The 23501-nt window shown below is 39.7% G+C and overlaps 1 protein-coding gene across 17 annotated transcripts in view; it reads right to left on the bottom strand.

Annotated features, from left to right (window-relative positions):
- ERC1 (ELKS/RAB6-interacting/CAST family member 1) overlaps window positions 1-23501 on the bottom strand; it is a 518217-nt gene that overhangs the window by 329940 nt on the left and 164776 nt on the right. For all 17 annotated transcript variants that reach the window (XM_008259816.4, XM_002712778.5, XM_002712779.5 and 14 more), the window contains 4 exons: window positions 13897-14034; window positions 12601-12741; window positions 10921-11061; window positions 368-561 (listed from right to left, as the gene is read on the bottom strand). In XM_008259816.4, the coding sequence (XP_008258038.1) occupies window positions 368-561; window positions 10921-11061; window positions 12601-12741; window positions 13897-14034 (614 nt within the window). The remainder of the gene's footprint in view (window positions 1-367; window positions 562-10920; window positions 11062-12600; window positions 12742-13896; window positions 14035-23501) is intronic.

Raw genomic sequence — 23501 nt, 5'->3', positions numbered from 1 at the left:
TATTAACTCCTTCTACTTGAAAAACATTTGCTCATTATATATAAAAATAAAAAAAAGCAAGCATCTAGTTGACTGTCTTGATTAGCCAGTAGAAAGCTTTGATTTCTTAATGAATATGTTCTCATTTGCTAATCCATTATGTTGAAGCCCACAGCTTCCCCATTTATTCCCATTCTGTGCTTTCTTTTGGAGACTGCAACAAAGGATTCACACTGACCTAAAATAATAAGCAGTTGGTAAAATAACACCAAGCCTTCAGGAAAATAAATTCAGAGGCAGGTATACTGAGAAAAGGTACAGAGTTTTAAAACCATTCTTCTAACCTGGCAAACCAAGTGAGCTTCATTCAGCTTCCTGTTTTTCTTACCTTTCCAACTCAGCTATCTTCTTATCTTTGTCATTCTTCTCATTTTCCACTTCCTTCAAGATTTCTAAGAGACGGTCAACTTCGGCCTGAGCCTTGCTGGATTCATCTTTGTACCTGGAAATCTCTCTCTCTAACTGCTGTATTCGATCACTCATCTCCGGACTGGCTCTTGCTTCCAAGGTTGCCTCATGTGCCTACAAAGAAAAGTGTTCAAATATTACCAGATACACATAACGGTAGCTGGAAGCAAATCATGACACAAAGAACAGTTCAATTTAAACAGAGTATTACTAAATACCTAATAACTAGCCTTCAATATTTAAGGCATCACTCTGCTTAATTACAGTCATTTTGGTTATCCTTGGAGATTGTTTTCATGACCCACTGCAGATACCAAACTCTGAGGAAGTTCAGTCCTTTAATGAAATGACACAGCATTTAATTATAACCTACAGAATCTACTCTTATACTTGAAAATCAGCTCTCACTTATAATACCTAATAATAATGCCAATGCTATGTAAATAGTTGTTATTGTTTAGGGAACAATGACACAAAAGGGAAGAAGTCTATTCCCATCCAGTATACGGTTTCTTCATACTTCAAATAGTTGAAACCACAGATGTGGAACCAGCAGAGGGGCAATGGTACTGTGCAGACAAAAGTAGCAAATGGAAAAGTAACTGTCTTAGGTTCCAAGCGGATTAGATTTTTATAAAAACTCCTTACTTAGTGTAGGATTAATCTTATGAGTATAAAGTTTACTGAAATTAGATCTGTGTAAAAAGTAAGAATGGGAATGGGGAAGTGGGGAAGGAAGAGGAAGAAAGGTGGGAGTGGAGGTGGGAAGGAGGGTACAGTTGGAAGAATCCAAAATTTGTATATACGAAATGCACAAATTTCTAATTTTGTATATAGTTTGTATACCATAAAAAAGATATATATATATATATATATATATATATATATAGTTTATATATCTTAAATAAAAGGTTCCTAGGTTTAAAAAAAAACCTACATTCCTGAATATTTAGTATTAGGCCAAAAATCATAAGCTAAGAGAGGCTTCAGAGTTTAGTGAGGTGAACTGACAAGCCACTCAACTGCTACTGATCTCCCTAAGACAGTATCAAAAGGCACCACCAGCGATTCCTTGCTGGTCTTACTGCAAAGGCACCAGTGCTGAGACCTAATTCCCACTGGATTCACACTTCCATGTCCTTCTTCTGTATACTGTGTGACAACTTTGTGATTTACACGGTCCTGAGTATCTAAAATCATACAGATATACCAAGTGTGGTGCTATAAAAATGGAATTAAGTTAAGAAAATGGTTATCACACAGGGCAAAATCCTAATGCAAGGATTCACAGTTTTACAAAACAACATGGAACAAATGAAGTCAGCTATCAAGAAACACATTTAAAAATGACAGAAAAAAATTTATTCAGGATTCTGTTATATTGTACATGCATTTTAAAACAATTTCCATTATATAAAACTAATTCTCAAGCCCTTAATTTGCCTCCTGAGTCTCTCAAGTTCTGCAGGTGGACTGCATTTAGGTTAAGATTAAGATGTTTTATTTTTCCTTCTTTCATGGAAAACAGTACAGTTTTAGTTTGCAAATTATTAAAGGACAAATAATCTTAAAAAGTACTTCAGAAAGCTCCGATACAAAGTTTCTTGAATAAATGAGACGTGTTTAAGTAAACGCTAAGCATTTTGTAGGAGTAATACCCATTCTTTTAAGATTGAGTCCTTTACCAAGTTAATGTACTGAAGGCTTAAAACGTGATGAAAAAGTATTTTTTAAAATGTCTTAAATACTGGCTTCCTTAGCGTTCAACTTATGGAGTCTATTTTAAGAAATAAAAACCATGCTCAAATTTTGCAGGTAAAAAGAGATCACTGTTCTGCACTAACTGTTGTCCAGGGTCTAAATTCAGTTGCTGCACATTGATTTGCCAGTTTTTGAGTTGACAGTAGGAGGGAAACTCCTGTAGCAGTTATTCCTTCATTTGCAGAGGGCTACAGATACTTCTTAAATCTAGTATGTCTAACAGAAAAGGAATGAGGGAGACAGAATAGGGAGAACAGCACGAGGTGATGTTTTACAGAAAACAGACCCTATGTATATACAGGGTGTGTGTGCAAAGGGCTGGGGAGGGGTAACGAGGAAGTGACTAAAGATGCAAACAAAAGCAGAAGAAAATCCCCAGCAAACACACACACACAAAAAAAAGCTGGATGAAATGGCAGCAGAAAGGGGCTTTGAGTCCGGGGCACAAGAGTACTTTGTAAGCAAACCTGAAGGCCTACTGCTGCTCAGTGCCACTGAGGTAACTCTGACTTGTAATAATTTACTGCAACTTATATTATTTATAATTCCACATATATAATTACTGCATATCAGCATTCTGGACCTTCATACGTGCTGCTGAGTCCTTCCTCTGAGGTCTCGGCTTAGTAAATGTCACTTCTGTGAGGAGGTCTTCCCTAACCGCGACCTTGATGAGTTCACTGACATGAGCTTGCCCACGCCCTGTGCTCTGTTAGCATCACGGTTTCAGCACCTGTCTTCCTGGACAGAGACTACGAACTCTATATGACCAAGCAACAGCCCTCATGTCCACCACTGTATCGTCAGTGCCTGGTAAATGACATTCAACTATTTGTTCAAAGAATGAATATATAGAAACAATGAGGCAGGCGCCATGGCTCACTAGGCTAATCCTCCACCTGCAGCGCCGGCACCCCGGGTTCTAGTCCCGGTCGGGATGCCGGATTCTGTTCCTGTTGCTCCTCTTCCAGTGCAACTCTCTGCTGTGGCCAGGGAGTGCAGTGGAGGATGGCCCAAGTGCTTGGGCCTTGCGCCCGCATGGGAGACCAGGAGAAGCACCTGGCTCCTGGCTTTGGATCAGCGTGGTGCGCCGGCCGCAGCAGCCATTGAGAGGTGAACCAAAGGAAAACGAAGACCTTTCTCTCTGTGTCTCTCTCTCACTGTCTAACTCTGCCTGAGACAGAAAAGAAAGAAAGAAAGAAAGAAAGAAAGGAAGGAAGGAAGGAAGGAAGGAAGGAAGGAAGGAAGGAAGGGCTAATTTCCTTTTGATTATAAGTGGTTCATTGGCCTAAATGATAACAATACAAGAGTGACTGGGGCCAGCACCATGGCTCACTTGGTTAATCTTCTGCCTGCAGCAAAGGCATCCCATATGGGCACCATGTTCTAGTCCTGGTTGCTCCTCTTCCAGTGCAGCTCTCTGCTGTGACCCGGGAGGGCAGTGGAGGATGGCCCAGGTGCTTGGGCCCCCGCACCCACATGGGAGACCAGGAGGAAGCACCTGGCTCCTGGCTTTGGATCGGCACAGCACCGGCCATAGCAGCCATTTGGGGAGGGAATCAACGGAAGGAAGACCTTTCTCTCTGTCTCTTTCTCTCACTGTCTATAACTCTACCTGTCAAATAAATAAAAAAGAGTGACTGAGAGGATAAAATAATAATAAAATGTGAGAACAAGGTTAAACGTAGCACAGGATGATCAAGAAGAATATCAAATAGTTTCAAAGACCTCTAAAACTTTATAAAAAACCATTACAAACTATATAAAAATGTATTTTCAAATAAGTATTATAAACATTTCTATAATATGGATTTCTAAATTGCGGAACATGACGTTTAATTCAAGATGTAAGTATTTCTTATGTCCATCATAGCATCAGTCGGAAAGATATTTTCTGGATAAAGCTATTTACTTTCATGTCTTTAATCACCTCTCACCTATTCGATCTCTTAAATTCTAATTGTTCATTAATCTGTGCTTTGAAAATGTGGATATTCTTCACAGTTTTCTTTTAGAGTATGAAGAGTATGAAGATGACAAGATTACTCACAAGCAAAAGCCACAAACCTCAATAAAATAACAATATACTTATAAAAAAATCACCTTTGGACAAGAAAAATTAACTTAATAACTAACAGTCCTCCTTAAAATACTTAGTCAAAAGATAAGTTTCCATTCTCAGGCATTTTTCTAGAGGAAACTGACTACCTTGTACATTACTAAAACCTCAACACAGAAGAGGGCATTTAGCTTAGCAGTTAGAATGCCTGCATCCCATGTGGTAGTGCTTGGACTCCAATCCTGGCTCCACTCCCAATGCCAGCTTCCTGCTGACACAGAACTGAGGGGCAGTGATGATGGCTCAGGTAATTGAGTTCCTGCCACTCACATGAAGACCTAGAATGTATTCCCAGCTCCTGGTTCCAGGGCCCAGTGCAAACCATTGTGGACATTTGGAGAGTAACCAGTGGACAAGAGCTTGCTCTCTATCGCCCCCACCCACCTCACTGCCCCTCATATGAAACAAAAGTATTTAAATCCTCAATACATATACACTGGAGGCAAAGATTTTGTTCTTTCGCATTTCACACATGTCAAATTAAAATATGTATGATTGGAGCCAGCACTGTGGCACAGCAGATAAAGCCACTGCATGGGATGTCAGCATCCCAAATGAGCACCAGTTGGAGTCCTAGCTGTTCTACTTCCGATCCAGCTCCCTGCTAATAACCTGGAAAAAGCAGCAAAGGATGGCCCAGCTCGTTGGGTTCCTGCCACTCATGTGAGAGACCCAAAGGAAGTTCCTGGCTCCTGGCTTTGGCCCAGCCCAACCCCAGCCATTGTGGTCATTTGAAGAGTAGATCAGTAGATGGAGGATCTCTCTCTCACTCTCTGTAACTCTGCCTTTCAAATACATAAATAAAGCTTTATATATATTTGACATATATGAGTAACAGAACTAAAAAGCTGTACAAGACAGGCATATTATTAATTCATAGACTTGTAAGATTTACTCTCAAATTCCTGGGGACAATTAGCTTACTAATTTCATGTATATTTATGTGATATTTACAAAAACAACATCTGATTCTCAAATATATGCAATAAATCAGGGGTTTTTAATATTTTAGATTTAATTCTAAATGGCAACATTCATTTAAATATTTTCATGAAGTAATAATGAGTAAGTCTGTTCCACATGGAAAACCACAATAACTTCACCTCCAACATGCAAAGATTGCAAGTCATTACTCTTGGCCTTATAACAACAAAACGCTATACAATCTGAAAATGAATGACTTGTCTTGGATCCACTAGAAAATGAAGGTCACAGGGAAAACTGTCTCCCCCCAAAAATGGAGAGGTAAGCAAGTCCAGAGACTCAGAGACGCTACTCCTCCTTGAAGGATAGAAATCCAATTTTGAAGAATGACTAGAGGCTGAATGAGGCCACATAAGAGAGTGACAAAGTCCTGGGATCGGTGTTAGAGATGCTCTCATGGCTTTTACAATTCTAGGGTCTCCCCCAGCTTCTTCAAGTGAAAAGCTGAGAAAGGTCTCACTGCTCTGGCAGAGGAAGAGGGAAAATCAACTCCAAAGGCTGCTTCCTTTGGTATGCTTATTTCTCACTCTCTCTTTCTTTTTGTTTTCCTGTGTTTTTTTCAAAGGCTGACTTTTTAAGAGTAAAGAGTTCACCAGAGCTTTATACTGTCTGGGAGGACAATGGTCCCAGTCTAATCCCATCCCATCACAGAGAAAAAAAGCTAAGAAATGGTTGTTAAGAACACAGACACAGCGGTGGGTATTTGGCACAGTGGTTAATACACTGCATGGAACACCTATATTCCACATCAAAGTGCTTCAGCTTCCAATCCAACTTCCTGTAATGCACACCCTGGGAGGCAGAAGGTCATGGCTCTAGTACTTGGATCTCTGTTACCCCCGTGGGAGACCCAGATCAAATTCCAGGCTCCTGGCTTTCCCCTGGCTCAGTCCTGGCTATTACAGGCACTTGGGGAGTAAGAGATCTCTCCCTCTTTGTCTCTCTCAGTGTCCTTCTGCCTTTCAAATTAAAAAAAAATCACAACAAATAAAAATTAATAAATGAATTAATTTTTTTAAAAAGATTATATATATATATATATAGAGAGAGAGAGAGAGAGAGAGATTATATAGGAAGGCAGGCCTAAAAAATACTGAGACTTAATCACAAAATTATAGAATGTTAACCCTCCCCCTGTACCTCACCACTACATAAAAAAGCTCCAGGATAGGAATAGTGAATTATGGCTGAAAGAATTGCAAGATACAGATTCTCTGAAGAGGGAAGCCCAAAGTCAGCAAGGGAAACAAGGATACCAGAGGAATCTGAAGCCTCTGGTGCCTGTAGCAAACTTTAAATACAGTCTAACTTCTACTCGGATTAACAACCACCACCACAAACTAGTACACAACAGGCTGATTTATCTAAGTAATAGTTGCAATAGCCAGTTTTCAATTAAAAAAAAAAAAAAACTTAGATGATATGCTAAAAGGCAAGAAGACAACATAATCTCAAGAGATCTAGCAAGCACCAGAACTAGACTTAGACATTCAACACAGATATTGGCATTATCTCACAGGGAATTTAAACCTATGATGAATATGTTAAGGGCTCAGGGCCACCGTCTGTGGTAATGCCAGCATCCCATTTGGGTGCCGGCTCTTGTCCACGCTGTTCCACTTCGAATCTAACTCCCTGCTAATGGCCTGGGAAAACAGTAGGGGATGGCCAAGAGTTTGGGTCCCTGCTACCCTCATAGGAGACCTGAAAGAAACGTGAGGCTCCTGGCTTCGGTCTGGCCCAGCACTGGCCATTGCAACCATCTGGGGAGTACACTAGCAAATGGAGGCTCTCTCTATCCCTCTCTCTTTGTAACTTTGACTTTCAAATAAAAAAATCTCAAAAAAAAAAAAAAAAAAAAACACATACACACAGTAAGGGCTCTTATGGGAAAGGTAGACAACATGCAAGGACAGATAGGTAAAATAAGCACAAAGGAAAGGAAATGCTGAAATCAAAAACATATAAGCAAAATAAAGAACAGCTTTGATGGGCTCATCAGTAGATTGGATGCAGCCAAAGAGCTTAAAGGCAGGTCAATAGAAACAGTAAACTGAAATACACAAAGAAAAAGGAAGGGGGAAAAAAAACCAGTACAGAACATCCTAGAACTCTGAAGCAATTTCAAAAGGTAAAACAAATACAAATGGAATTCTAGAAAGAAAAGAGAGACACAGAAAGACTATTTTAAATAACAATGGCTGAGGATTTTTTCCAAATTAATGACATACATCATTAAACCAGGAAACTCTTGTTTATGGCCTCAGTAATCACCCTAGGCTCTTGCCATAAACAAGAGTGTCAATTTGTTAAGTCAACAACAGGAGTCACTGTGCACTTACTCCTCATGTAGGATCTTTGTCCTTAATGTGCTGTACATTGAGATTTAATGCTATAACTAGTGCTCAAACAGTATTTTTCACTTTATGTTTCTGTGTGGCAGCAAACTGTTGAAATCTTTACTTAATGTATGCTAAACTGATCTTCTGTAGATAAAGAGAATCGAAAGTGAATCTTGATGTGAATGGAAGGGGAGAGGGAGTGGATAAGGGGAGGGTTGCGGGTTGGAGGGACGTTATGGGGGGGAAGCCATTGTAATCAATATTCTGTACTTTGGAAATTTATATTCATTAAATAAAAGTTAAAAAAAAAAACAGGAAACTTAGAGCAAGCAGACTAAACACCTGAAAATCCACATTTCAGCATACCATACCCCAACCTTCAGAAAACCAAAGACAAAGAGACTAAAGCTTGAAAAAAGTCACAGGGAAAACACATCCTATGTTAACAATCTCAGAAGACATATCATCAGGAATCACACAAGCAAGGAGAGAGTAGGGTGAAATGTTTAAAATACAAGGGGGGAGGGACACCAACCTAGAAATCTAGATCCAGAGTGATTACACTTCAAAAGGAGAAAGAAACAAAACCTGAAAGATTATGGCCAGGAGACCCACCCTATAAATAAAGCTAAAAGTAGTTCTTGAGGGAGAAGGAACTTCATCTAGGTCAGAAATCCATACACAGTTCACATAAACAAAGAAAGAGAGCCAGACAGGAGAAAAGGAGGCTGACATTACATCTTTGCTTTTCTTAAAGGATCTAAGAGATAACTGTTTGAAGTAAAACTGATAACAATGTATCAGCTGACTAAAGATGGATAAATGAAAAGAATAACAATCATCATCACAAGCAAAATGGAGAATCAGGACTGCTGTGCTATAAGCTATCAATCCTACATACAAAGCAGGACAGTGTTATTTGACAGAGGTTTTAAATTAGCTAAAATGCTGCGAACCATAGGATAACCACTTAAAGAAATTTTTAAGAAGTATAATTGATACACTAAGATAATAGAGAAAATGCTCAATGAAAACCAGAGAAGACAGAAAAAGAAAGCAGAGCAGCGGGCAGGGGGTGGGGGGCAACAAATGCAACTAATAGAAAATACAGTTAACAACCTGCTTTTTAGAGTAGGGTATTGTGGAAGCAGTCTAATAGAAACTATCAGTAATGAGTTAAAGTTAAAAGGAATAACTGTCCAGAATGAAACACAGGAAAACATGTAAAGAAAACAGCCATGGATAGACAGAAAATAATCAAAGGAGGAGAAAGTCACCTACTTCCTCCACCTAAAGACAATGTTACATCTTTCTTATAAATAAAGTCTAAAATATGAGGCCACATGAGTAAACAACTATACAAGTATTAAGACACAGAGAAAGATTCAAATGAACAATAAAGAATGTAAGGTTGTCATAAACAGGGGCGTTTAGAAGATTAATTAATACATTACTCGTGATAGTTACTTCTCAGTTTTATAACCCTAAATATGTCTAAGAGCTTCATCTTCAATATTTAGGCATTAAATGGAAAATAAGTTCCACCCTTTTAATGAAGAACAAAGATTAAAAATTAACTATCAAAGCAGAATTGGTTATAAATGGAATCCTTAATCTCAAAAAACGTACTTTCCTACTCATTTGCATGTAACTTTAAGATACTAGATTTTTGGGGGCCGGCACCATGGCATAGCAGATAAAGCCACCACCTGCAGTGCCAGCATCCCATATGAGCACCAGTTCAAGTCCCAGCTGCTCTACTTCCGATCCAGCTCTCTGCTATGGCCTGGGAAAGCAGAAGATGGCCCCCGTGGGGGCCCCTGCACCCACGTGGAAGACCCAGAAGAAGCTCCTGGCTCCTGGCTTCAGATGGGTGCAGCTCCGGCTGTTGCAGCCAACTAGGGAGTGAACCAGCAGATGGAAGCCCCATCCCTTCCTTTCTCTCTCTCTCTCTCTCTCTGCCTCTCCTTCTCTCTCTATGTAACTCTGACTTTCAAATAAATAAATATTTAAAAAAAAAAGACACTAGATTTTCTTCCTCTCCTAAGCTTCAAATGTGATTTTATTTTTAGCATTCTCCAACTGAAGTTATCATGTTAAATATACCAAATACATGAGAAGACAACAAACCCATTAGTCATCACGTGACCTGAACCCAGATCACTTAACTACTCAAAAGTCTAAATTCAACTCTCACAGAGTTGATAACTCACAGATAAGAACAAGAAAGGGCAGAATGGTGGTTAGCCTACCAGCTAAGATGCTCATGTTCTATATTATAGTACCTGAACTGGCTTCCCAATTTTAGCTCCTGAATCCAGCCTCCTGCTAATGCAGACCCTGGGAGGCAGCAGTGTGTTCAAGTGATTGGGTTCCTGCCATGAGACCTGGACTGAGTTCCTGACCACTGCAGGAATTTGGGGAGAGAACCAGCAGATAGAAGCTCTCTGTCTCTGTCTCTGTCTCTGTCTGCCTGCCACTCAAAAAAAAAAAAAAAAAAAAAAAGTAGTGTTCTGAAAACTATAAACTATTAAAAACATTAGAGAAGTAGAAGTCAAAGAAACAGTACATATCTGCACTATGCCTAATATTTACCAGTATGGGTAACTAACACTGCTTCTTATCTCCTTCTATAAATACAGGATAATTGAATGTTAACACTATATTCTCATATTTTACACATAAGGGAGTTTTATGTCTTAACTTTCCTCTAATTGTTCATCATCCAAGAATTTGGGGATTCTCATGAATAAAATAAGTGGTGGGTAAGAATGCTAAAAGAGGCTGGCGCCCCAGCTCAATAAGCTAATCCTCCATCTGCGGCACCGGCATACAGGGTTCTAGTCCTGGTCAGGGCACTGGATTCTGTCCCGGTTGCTCCTCTTCCAGTCCAGCTCTCTGCTGTGGCCCGGAAGTGCAGTGGAGGATGGTCCAAGTCCTTGGGCCCTGCACCCGCATGGGAGACCAGGAGGAAGCACCTGGCTCCTGGCGTAGGATCAGCGTGGTGCGCTGGCCGCAGTGGCCATTGGAGGGTGAACCAATGGAAAAGGAAGACCTTTCTCTCTATCTCCCTCCCACTGTCCACTCTGCCTGTCCAAAAAAAAAAAAAAAAAAAAAGGAATGCTAAAAGAATTAATAAAAAGCATGAAGATAATTTTGGGCTTTGGAGATTATTCCACTGTGAAGTTATCCCCTATAAACGACCTAGCATTTTTATTATGTTCTTAAAAAAAGAAAAGCAAGAAAAATGGAACATTGTCCTTGAACCTTTTTCAACTGTGATTCCATTTTCAGACACTCCTCCTTCTTCTGCTCCAAAGCAATCTCGAGTGTCTTAAGCCGTGAGTCCTTTTTCAGTCCTGAGGAAGCCAGGGAAGAAGCATGCTCTTTCAGATCCAAAAGTGATGCCTGAAAGAAGTAATACACACCAAGATTCAATACTGACTTTTAAACACAATGGAAACTTAAACTTTTAAATGTATTATCATGGTGGCTTATAGTTTTATTCCATTGCCAACTCCTAACATTCATGAAACATAAAACAATATGAGCTTTAGGTTTCAAGTTATAACTAAAATGAGATTCCCAAGAAATACCAATTGAACAGTGATATAAGGAGTTCCAGTGAAATATACACATTCTCAGAAAATAAAAGTAGGACAAACTTTGTGAATAAATAATCAACTTTAGTGACTACATAAAACATTTTTTCCTTTTAGGAAAAAATTCTTTTAAGAATGAGCTTCCATAAATTTTCCTAAAAATATCAGAAAAAAAATCCAGGGGCCAGCTCTAAGGTGAAATGGGTAAAGCTGCTGCCTGTGGCGCCAGCATCCCATATGAGCGTCGGTTCAAGTCCCGGCTGCTCCACTTCCAATCCAGCTCTCTGCTATGGCCTGGGAAAGCAGTAGAAGATGGCCCAAGTTCTTGGGCCCCTGCACTTGCGTGGGAAACCTGGAAGAAGCTCCTGGCTTCAGACTGGCACAGCTCCACCCGATGCAGCCATCTGGGGAGTGAACCAGTGAATGGAAGATCCTTCTCTTTCTCTCTCTCTGCCTCTACCTCTCTGTAACTTTCAAATAAAATAAATAAATTTTTAAAAATAAAAAATCCAGAGAAAGTCCTTTTAAAGCTCAAGCACTAGGAATTTAGGCATTCGGAATTCTTTGCTGTTTAGGTCACATTAATAGAATTCTCCAAAAAAGATCAAAGTATATTAAGGCACCTAATAGTTGTGACACACTTTAATAGTTGTTAGAAATAACTATATAACAACTATTGTCTGTCACTTTCCTTACTTTTATTACAATATTTTTCCAAATGTAATAGAGCTTCAGGTATCTCAGCATCTATACAAATGCTTCGCAAATAAAAAAACTACTCGAAACATAGTAAATGGGGCCAGCACTGTGGCGTAGCAGGTAAAGCCACTACTTGCAGTGCCAGCATCCCAAATGGGCACCGCTTCAAGACCCAGCTGCGTCACTTCCGATCCAGCTCTCTGCTATGGCCTGGCAAAACAGTAGAAAATGGTCCAAGTCCTTAGGCCCCTGCACTCACATGGGAGACCCAAAAGAAGCTGCTGGCTCCAGATCAGCACAGCTCCAGCCATTGCAGCCAACTGGGGAATAAACCAACAGATGGAAGACCTCTCTCTCTCTGCCTTTCCTTCTCTCTGTGTAACTCTAACTTTCAAGTAAATAAATAAATCTTAAAAAAAAAAATTGTAAAGGAGTCCTAAGACTCAAAAAATTGAATAAACCAATCTACTGTGCCTTTGTAAAGCTTCCCGAAATATTCCTTAAGGGACTCAAAGAAAGTCTGCTGTTAAGCATAAGTAAACCCTGCATCAGATACTTTCATATATGTATTTTTTAAGCAACAACAACAAATACACCTAATGCATTGACTTAGCAGACCAAGCAATTAAAATTTGATGATACCAACCTCTTTCTCTGAGAGGTCTCCTTGCAACAGGCTGACTTTTTCTTTCAGATCTTTCAGATCTTTTTTGTAGTTATCAATTTCCTCTTGCTTTTCCCGTTCATCTCGATCCCGTTGCTCCTTTAAGCGTTCAATTGTCCGCTCCTGATAAGAGCACATCAATACGTGAGAAAATTACTTGTCATGCTTATATCATCACTGTAATTCTTCTTTCAGCTAGAAAAATTTCACACCTCCATTCTCTGTTCAAAACACAGTGATAAGTTTTACAGGAATTTACTTTTTAAAGAGTCCATTCCTCTGATACAACTTGCCATAACAAAGACCTGGATATGTTCTTTTGAATACCAAGTTTTAAAGTATTCTTTTGGGACATTTCTATTTATTCATTTCCCAAATAGCTAAAAAGTTATATATGTACCCTAAGGACAGTAACTAACAAATATTTCTTCCTTATATATTATTCAAATGTTCCCTACAAGACCATGGAAACAACTCATAATTCACACACTCAAATAAAGGTGGGATGAGGGAATATGATATTTTGAGCTAAAATTATAAAGGAAGACAACAAGAAAAGAAATCATTAAAATGTATTTCTGTCAACAGATACTTGGGAAGTTTAAAAGTTGAAGCGATTTTATTATTTTTAGCATTATTTCTAAATACATTCAGGGACGAAGCCTTGACCCTGGAAGGCAGCCTGAAGCATTCTGAGTGCAAAAGACTTATAGGACAATGACCTTGTTCCTTCAAAAAATTTTCAATTAAAATCCCCTAAGGCCTGCTTCTAAGATACTAACACTGGGGAAGACTGACTGCTTCTGTAGTTAGCCATTCCTGAATGGCTTGTTCACAAAGATAAAATGAAATGGCAGCATCAAAACTAGGAAATTAGCAAGCATATTTTATTAAGAACTAAAATCTAGGAATATATTAGATTCCAAATTAGGTATTTAAGGAGAACTAATTATGTATCACGTTCTGCTGTCATTGTCTGGTATTCTCACACTCCTGTTCTTCTTTCAGAAGATGGTAAATGGGAAACATATGAGTGATTCTTTAGAAAGTTCAGCCACTGCCCTCGAGTGTGGAATCCACCTTGCCTAGTAGCAGATGCTTAAACTGGCAAAGACTAAATGGATTTTCTTTCTCTTTTACACCATGTATGCCAACCATACAACAGAGGAGCTCTTTTCCCTTTTGCCCAGGGGGATTTCATTGTATCCTCTATCCACTTTTAGATGAATGAGAAAACAGAAGGAATGTGCCTGAGAAGAGTCTGGGCTGGTCACTCACTTTCTCCGCAAGGGCCTCCTCCAAGGTTGTCAAAGCAGTGTCTGTGTTGGTGGTGTCCGCCTGCAAGGACTTGACTCGTTCTTTCAAGCTGCTCATCTGCTTTTCCTTATCTCTAAGCTGCTCTTGAAGGTTTTCAATCTGAGTGTGCACACATATTTAAGAGAGAAAAAAAGACATTAAGAAGAATACAAATAAGACACAATAAAAATCATTTTAATAGGAAACAGATCAGGGTTCTCTGTGTTCTGTAGAAATAATTTAATCCTAAGGGTTTCAGAACAAGCAATCCAGTGAAGAAATGGGCAAAGGACCTCAACAGACATTTCTCAAAAAAAGAAATACAAATGGCCAACAAATATATGAAAAAATGCTCAACATCACCACTCATCAGGGAAATACAAACCAACACCACTATGAGAGATCACCTCACCCCATCAGAATGGCTAAAATCCAAAAGATAGAAAGTAACAAATGCTGTGGAGGACCTGGAAAAAGGGGAACATTTATACACTGTTGGTGGGAATGTAAATTACTGCAGCCACTGTGGAAAAAAGTGTGGAGATTTCTTTAAAAACTAGAAATAGACTGGTTATATCATTCAGCAATCCCACTACGGGGTATATACCTGAAAGTCATGAACACATTATAAGAGATACCTGCACCACCATGTTTCTACCAGCACTGTTCACTACAGCCAAAACATAGAATTAAACAATGCGTCCAAAATCAGATGAACGGATAAAGAAAATGTGGTATATATGTACAATGAAATATTATTCAGTTATAGAAAAGAATGAAATTCTATCATTTGCATCAAAATGGGTATAACTGGAGGAAATAAGCCAGACACAGAAAGACAAATATCACATGTTCTCCCTTATATATATGTGTGTGTGTGTGTGTGTTAAAATTTTAAAAAATGAAGTAAAATTTTTTTTGACAGGCAGAGTGGACAGTGAGAAAGAGAGAGAGAGAGAAAGGTCTTCCTTTACCGTTGGTTCACCCTCCAATGGCCACTGCGGCCAGCGCACCGCGCTGATCCTACGCCAGGAGCCAGGTGCTTCCTCCTGGTCTCCCATGCGGGTGCAGGGCCCAAGCATTTGGGCCATCCTCCACTGCACTCCTGGGCCACAGCAGAGAGCTGGCCTGGAAGAGGAGCAACCGGGACAGAATCCGGCACCCCAACCAGGACTAGAACCCGGTGTGCCGGCGCCACAGGCGGAGGATTAGCCTATTGAGCTGTGGCACAGGCCAAAAATTAAGTAAAATTTAAAAACAAAAAGAAAAAAAAGAAATGTCTATGCATATTAGTATTCCTGCAAATATAGTTTTGCCAAATGTTTTATATTTTTGTCAAATGGTTAAGAATAATTTATTACTATAATTCTACTAATCTGTTACTATTTTTAAAATCACTGTATATGAGTAAAATTAGTATCCTTTCATTTGATTGTTTATACCCTTTCCTATATTCCTGTTGAACTATGGTCTTTTTACTTTTTACTTGTTAAGCTCTTTTAGTACACCATTAAGCCTTTGATTATAATTTAATTTAAAATGTTATCTCAAAATTTAATGCAAAAGAAACAGAGAGGGAGGGAGCAAAAGGAAGTTAGAATTATTATATTCTTAGAACTGTATCCATGAACTACATTGAATCTGTTTTCTTCCTATTAATATCACATTAATACGAAAGGGAAAAAAGAAACTAAAAAAAAGTTTCAGAGTTACATGCTAAATGTTAAACTTAGTATTTATAGCTAGAACAAAGACACACACACAGGTTATGAAAACACACACAGAAACAGATCCCTAACACAATAAGGAGAGTAACTAGGAGAAAAGACTCAATGAAGAGATGAGAGTGGAGAAAGGGACAGTGGGAAAAGGGCCACAGCAGAATTACTTCAAAAATGACACTGTAGGCCAGCTCTGCGGCTCAATAGGCTAATCCTCTGCTTGCGGCGCCGGCACACCGGGTTTAGTCCCGGTCAGGGCACCGGATTCTGTCCCGGTTGCCCCTCTTCCAGGCCAGCTCTCTGCTGTGGCCCGGGAGTGCAGTGGAGGATGGCCCAAGTGCTTGGGCCCTGCACCCGCATGGGAGACCAGGAGAAGCACCTGGCTCCTGCCTTCGGATCAGCGCGGTGCGCTGGCCGCAGCGCGCCAGCCGCAGCGGCCATTGGAGGGTAAACCAACAGCAAAAGGGAGACCTTTCTCTCTGTCTCTCTCTCTCACTGTCCACTCTGCCTGTCAAAAAAAAAAAAAAGACAGACAGACAGACAGAAAGAAAGACAGACAGACAGACAGACAGACACTGTAAATGCCAAGAAGGATTTCTTCACGAAGAATTGAGGCAGGACAGCAAATGCAACAGGTATACAGTGAGAAAGATGAGACATCAGTATGAAGGAGAAACTTTTTAAATATTAGGGTTAAGTTAGATTTTTTTTGACAGGCAGAATTAGTGAGAGAGAGAGAGAGAGAGACGGAGAGTAAGGTCTTCCTTCCTTTGGTTCACCCCCCAAATGGCCGATACAGCTGGCGCCCCACGCCAATCCGAAGCCAGGAGCCAGGTGCTTCCTCCTGGCCTCCCATGTGGGTGCAGGGCCCAAGGAATCCGGCGCCCCAACCGGGACTAGAACCCGGGGTGCCAGCGCCGCAGGCGGAGGATTAGCCAAGTGAGCCGCGGCGCTGGCCAAGTTAGATTTTTTTATTATCCTTTAAACATAAAGCATTTTCAATGAAACTTCTTACTATAGCCATTCCTTCCTGTACACTTACATGTATTCATTTGCTCAAAAACTTTTACTGAATGCTCTATTGTGTGCCAGGTACTAGTGATGGAAAGAAAAAACGAACCAACTCATTTTTATAATGTTAAGAGATGGTAATAGAGTTCCCCAATCGTGTAGCTGAAGCCAAACTATATATGCAAACAGACACACATATCCATTCTTCCATCCACCAATGCATCTGTCATACTGACATCCATTCTTCTGGCTAATCCCCAACTATACACATTATCTGTTTTCCCACATTCCCACAGGTAGATATGGGCCCTGCCTCATCACCTCATTTCTGTATCTTTATGTTTTGATAGTATCGGGTCTTAAGTAAAAATTAGTTCATTAATCAGTAAACGAATGAAATCTAAGTGTGGACTTAAGCTATTTAAAAGTTTTTTTGTTTTTCCAACTTATTTGAAAGACATAGAGAGAAAACAGATAAAGAAAGGAGAGCAATGAGGAAAGGAAGGGAGGGAGGGGGAGAGAGAGAGAGAGAGAGAGAGAGAGAGATCGATCTTCCATCTACTGAATCACTTCCCAAATACCCCCAACAACAAAGGCTGGGCCAGGCTGAACCAGAAGTCAGGAATTCAGTTTGGGTCTTCCACATGAGTGGTACGGAGAAGGTAGTCCTAATAACAGGAGCAGTCAGCACTTGAAAAGATTGTACTTAATCAGGCACACCAAGGAGATGCTGCAGAAACACCTGGGACCTTCTTTTTTGGCACCATTACACTTAACGTCATGGCTAAGCTCCTGGGAGAGGTTCCAGGAGTTCAGCCACTGCCACTCTGTGAACTTCCCTCACTGCACAAGCCTTCAGAAGGATGAACGGACTCCAGAAACGGAACATCAGCAGGAAGCTGGAACAGAAGTGAAGCAGCCAGGACTTGACCTGGCACCCCAATGTAAGATGCTGACATTGCAAGACTTGACTTGATCTGCTATGCCACAATACGGGCCCAGGTATAATTCTAGAGACCCCTACATGTTTCCAATACCAAAGGAAATGAATACATCTCTAGGAAAATGTGGAATGAGAAATGGTTTGTTTCTTTTCCTCTTGGCTGCAGGACAGCAAAATACAACTACAAAACTGTCAAAATGTGATCTTACAAACCACAGTTCTGCAAGGACCAAACCAAAACATGAGGTGCGTGACAAGCTATCCAGTCACACAATGGCTGCATAGTTCTCATAATCTACAAAAACCTATTACAATAATCTTAATCTTTTTAACTTTTAACATGTTAAGAATAAGAAACTATCTCTTAATTATAAATGAGATATATGAAAAAATACATAAAAACATTGTACCAGGGCAGGTGTTTGGTCTACCAATTAACATGCTGGTTGAGACACTTGCCTCTCACACCAGAATGCGTGGGTTTGAATCCCATTTCTGATTCCAGCTTCCTGCTAATGTGCACCCTGGGAGGCAGCAGATGAAGGCTCAAGTGGTTGGGTCCCTGCCACCCACAGGCGAGACCCAGGTTGAGTTTCTTGTCTAGGCCATTGCAGGCATTTAGGAGTGAACCAGTGGATGAAATATTGATTTCTCACTCTCTCTCAAAAACAATAAATAAATAAACAAACAAACAAGCTTTTTAAAGCGTATTCGATGTACGTACCAGACACTGTTATGAGGACTTTATATAAACAACTATTATATAATACTGGGTCATCTAACTACAGAATTCTATCTTTCATTTCTGTGCTATAAATAATATATTCCACGGTAAAAAAATGAAAATCATACAAAGCATCTTACCATAAACTAGAATAGAATAGAATAGAATAGAATAGAATAGAATAGAATAGAACAGAACAGAACTATAAAGACCATTTATATGAAAAGTTTATCCTGTACTGCAGCAAGGAGATACCAAGTTACTGAACATGCCTCTATACCTCTTTCTTGCCAGGGATATATCCAATCAAAACACACTAAAGCTGATGATCTAAGAATTTCAGTATCATGATTTTATTAAATAATCTATTTGCTCTGAATTTCAAGGCTAAAGGATGCTAGGACTATTAGAAATCCAGTTTACTTACACACAGGTGGACTAAGGAGCACCAGATAATGAAAATATTAGTCCCAGTTTTGCTTTCTGTGTTTTTAGTTGACAAAGGTCAACAAAAGTCTGAAAATATTATGTGGAGAATTCTAGAAATAAACAGTTCTTAACTTCTAAGATCAATCCCATTCACAATAACTAAAAAAACCAATCAAATACCTCGGAATAAACTTAACCAACGATGTCAAAGATCTCTACAATGAGAATTACAAAACCTTAAAGAAAGAAATAGAAGAGGATGCCAAAAAATGGAAAAAGCTTCTATGCTCATGGATTGGAAGAATCAATATCATCAAAATGTCCATTCCCCAAAAAGCAATTTATACATTCAATGCAATACCAATCAAAATACCAAAGACATTCTTCTCAGATCTGGAAAAAATGATGCTGAAATTCATATGGAGGCACAAGAGACCTCGAATAGCTAAAGCAATACTGTACAACAAAAACAAAGCCGGAGGCATCACAATACTAGATTTCAAGACTTATTACAGGGCAGTTATAATCAAAACAGCATGGTACTGGTACAGAAACAGATGGATAGACCAATGGAACAGAATAGAAACACCAGAAATCAATTCAAACATATACAGCCAACTTACATTTGATCAAGATGCTAAAACCAATTCCTAGAACAAGGACAGTCTATTCAACAAATGGTGCTGGGAGAACTGGATTTCCACATCCAGAAGCATGAAGCAAGACCTCTACCTTACACCTTACACAAAAATCCACTCAACTTGGATTAAAGATCTAAACCTATGACCCGACGCCATCAAATTATTAGAGAACATTGGAGAAACCCTGCAAGATGTAGGCACAGGCAAAGATTTCTTGGAAAAGACCCCAGAGGCACAGGCAGTCAAAGCCAGAATTAACAATTGGGATTATATCAAATTGAGAAGTTTCTGTATGGCAAAAGAAACAGGAAAGTGAAGAGGCAACCAACAGAATGGAAGAAAATATTTGCAAATTATGCAACTGATAAAGGATTAATAACCAGAATCTACAAAGAGGTTAATAAACTCCTCAAAAACAAAACAACCCACTTAAGAGATGAACCAAGGACCTAAATAGACATTTTTCAAAAGAGGAATTCCAAACGGCCAACAGACACATGAAAAAATGTTCAGGATAACTAGCCATCAGGGAAATGCAAATCAAAACCACAATGAGGTTTCACCTCACCCCGGTTAGAATGCCTCACATACAGAAATCTACCAACAACAGATGATGGCAAGGATGTGGGGAAAAAGGGACACTAACCCACTGTTGGTGGGAATGCAAACTGGTAAAACCACTACGGAAGACAGTTTGGAGATTCCTCAGAAATCTGAATATAGCCCTACCACACGACCCAGCATCCCACTCCTTGGAATTTACCCAAAGGAAATTAAATTGGCAAATAAAAGAACTGTCTGCACCTCAATGTTTATTGTAGTTCAATTCACAATAGCTAAGATATGGAATCAACCTAAAAGCCCATCAACAGTAGACTGGATAAAGATATTATGGGATATGTACTCTATAGAGTACTATACAGCAGTAAAAAAAATGAAATCCAGTCATTTGCAATAAAATGGAGGAGTCTGGAAAACATTATGCTGAGTGAAATAAGCCAGTCCCAAAGGGACAAATATCTATGTTCTCCCCGATCTGTGACAACTAACTTAGCACCTAAAAGGAAACCTGTAGAAGTGAATTGGACACTATGAGAAACAATGACTTCATCAGCCCTTGTCCTGACTGTTGAGGAACAAGTTACTATTTTATTCATTTTAGCATTTTTTTTTTGTTGTTCTACTTAATACCACTGGTTGAACTCTTCAATTAACACACAATTATTCTTAGGTGTTTAAATTTAACTGAAAAGTGAAAACTGTTAAATATAAGAATGGGAATAAGAGAGGGAGGAGATGTATAGTTTGGCACATGCTCACTGGGACTTACCCCTAATGGTAGAGCTAGAAACGTGCCAGGAGATTCCAATTCAATCCCATCAAGGTGGCATGTACCAATGCCATCTCACTAGTCAAAGCAATCAGTTTAAGTTCATAATTGATCATAATGATAGGATTAAGTGTCAAAGGGATCACATACACAAGACCAGTGTCTGCTAATACTAACTGATAGAATTAAAAAGGAGAGAACGATCCAACACGGGAAGTGGGATACACAGCAAACTCATAGAATGGCAGATGTCCTAAACAGCACTCTGGTCTCAGAATCAGCCCTTAAGGTATTCAGATCCGGCTAAAAAGCCCATGAGAGTTTCACAGGCATGGAAAGCCAAGATACTGTGGCCAAAAAAAAATGAACTAAATGAAAGAGTTCTGTTGAGTGAGATCCCAGCAGAAAGAATGGGCTATCAAAGAAGGAGGTACCTTTCTCTGAAGGGAGGAGAGAACTTCCACTTTGATTATGGCCTTGTCCAAATAAGGTCAGAGTTGGTGAACTCAAGAGGCTTCCAGAGCCTTGGCAGCTCATGACAAGAGCCTCGGGTGATACTGATGTCATAAATAAGAGTGTCAATTGTTAAATCAACAACGGGAGTCACTGTATACTTGCTCCCCATGTAGGATCTCTGTTCTTAATGTGTTGTACTATACGAATTAACAGTAAAACTACTACTCAAATAGTACTTTATACTTTGTGTATCTGTGTGGGTGCAAACTGTTGAAATCTTTACTTAGTATATACCAAGTTGATCTTCTATCTATGAAGATAATTGAAAATAAATCTTGATGAAGAATGGGATGGGAGAGGGAGTGGGAGATGGGATGGTTGTGGGTGGGAGGGAGGTTATGGGGGGTAAAGCCACTATAATTCAAAAGTTGTACTTTCGAAATTTATATTAAATAAATTTTTTTTAAAAAAGAAATAAACAGTTCGCCGGCGCCGCGGCTCACTAGGCTAATCCTCCGCCTAGCGGCACCGGCACACCGGGTTCTAGTCCCGGTTGGGGCGCTGGATTCTGTCCCGGTTGCCCCTCTTCCAGGCCAGCCCTCTGCTGTGGCCAGGGAGTGCAGTGGAGGATGCTCCAGGTGCTTGGGCCCTGCACCCCATGGGAGACCAGGAAAAGCACCTGGCTCCTGGCTCCTGCCATCGGATCAGCGCGGTGCGCCGGCCGCAGCGCGCCGGCCGCGGCGGCCATTGGAGGGTGAACCAACGGCAAAGGAAGACCTTTCTCTCTGTCTCTCTCTCTCACTGTCCACTCTGCCTGTCAAAAAAAAAAAAAAAAAAGAAAAAGAAATAAACAGTTCTTAAATTTTAGATTGCACACCATTCTGAGTAACGGGATAAAATCTTGTATGGTCCCACTCCATCCTGCCCAGGAAGTAAATCATTCCTTTGTCCAGCATATCCACATTGCACATGCTCCCTGCCCACTAGTCACTCAGCAGCCATCTCCACTATCGGGCCTGGTGTTGCAGTTATCACAGTACTTACATTCAAGTAACTTTTATTTTACCAAATAATGTCCCAAAATGTAAAATTCTGGCAAACTTACTACAGTACATTGTTGTAATTGTTCTACTTCAGTATTAGTTTTTGTTGTTAATTTCTTACTATTCCTAATTCATAACTAAACTACCACAGGTATGGATGCTTTGGAAAAAACGTAGTATAGAGGGGCCAGTGCTGTGGCATAGTGAGTAAAAGCCATCGCGTGCAGTGCCAGCATCTCATATGGGCTCAGGTTTGAGCTCCGGCTGCTCCACTTCCAATCCAGTGCTCTGCTGATGGCCTGGGAAAGTGGTGGGAGACAGCCCAAGTCCTTTTGTCCCTGCACCCACACGAGAGACTTGGAAGAAGCTCTAGGCTCCTGGTTTGGATTGGCCCAGCTCCAGCTGTTGCAGGCCCTTGGGGAGTGAAACAGCAAATGGAAACTTCTCTTTCTCTGCCTCTGCCTCTCTATAACTCTGCTTTTCAAATAAATAACTAAATCTTAAAAAAAAAAAAAAAAAAAAAGCATGGTATACACAGAATTCAGTACTACCCATTCATTTAGGTATCCTATAGGGGGTCTTAAAATGTATCCCCCAAGAATAAGGAGGAATCACTATACCTAAAAAGCATTCCTTCTCTTACTTAAATAACTTACTTTCAATGTTGAAAACTAATAATTCGACTGTGGAGAGTACAATACATTTTATAACCTGATAGGCTTTTTTTCTACTTTATACATACTCTACCTGCTATGGAAAGCAAAGTACCCATTAGTACTCAATTTTTACATGAGTAAAGTTTTGTAAAGTTTAAAAGAATTGGCATTTATTCTATATATGTGCGTCCTCAAAGATAAATTGAATGGGGGTGCTACCAACTAGGTTATACATGCAGTTCATTATCATAGAGAAAATCTAAAAGTAAGGAATTAAAGAAAGAATGACTTTTAAATTAACAATTTAGAGGGAAAAAAAGATATATTCCTTAAAATGACTTCTCTAATCACGTTACAGTTCTTTTACTGGCTTGGAAAGCAGACAGAAATAAAATGGCCTGCTTCTCTTATAATTTTTATTTCAAAACAGAAAAATTTATAACACCAGAGGAAGACCAATGCTAAACGCAATGTAGCATGGTGAATTCTTCAAATTTGCCTGCCAGTTCCACACTGGCACAGGTTTATTGAAATCTTTTGTTTTGTTTTTTTATCAGCATTGCCCAGTTGTAGGAGCTATCACGTTCCAATGTGGCTGATTTATTTCTAGTCAAGTGGAACTGATTACTCTGC

The sequence above is a fragment of the Oryctolagus cuniculus genome, chromosome 9 (genome assembly GCF_964237555.1).
Source record: "Oryctolagus cuniculus chromosome 9, mOryCun1.1, whole genome shotgun sequence".
Lineage (NCBI taxonomy): Eukaryota > Metazoa > Chordata > Mammalia > Lagomorpha > Leporidae > Oryctolagus > Oryctolagus cuniculus.
The sequence above is the reverse complement of the archived record's forward strand: the minus strand, read 5'-3'. Positions and strand labels throughout refer to the sequence as shown.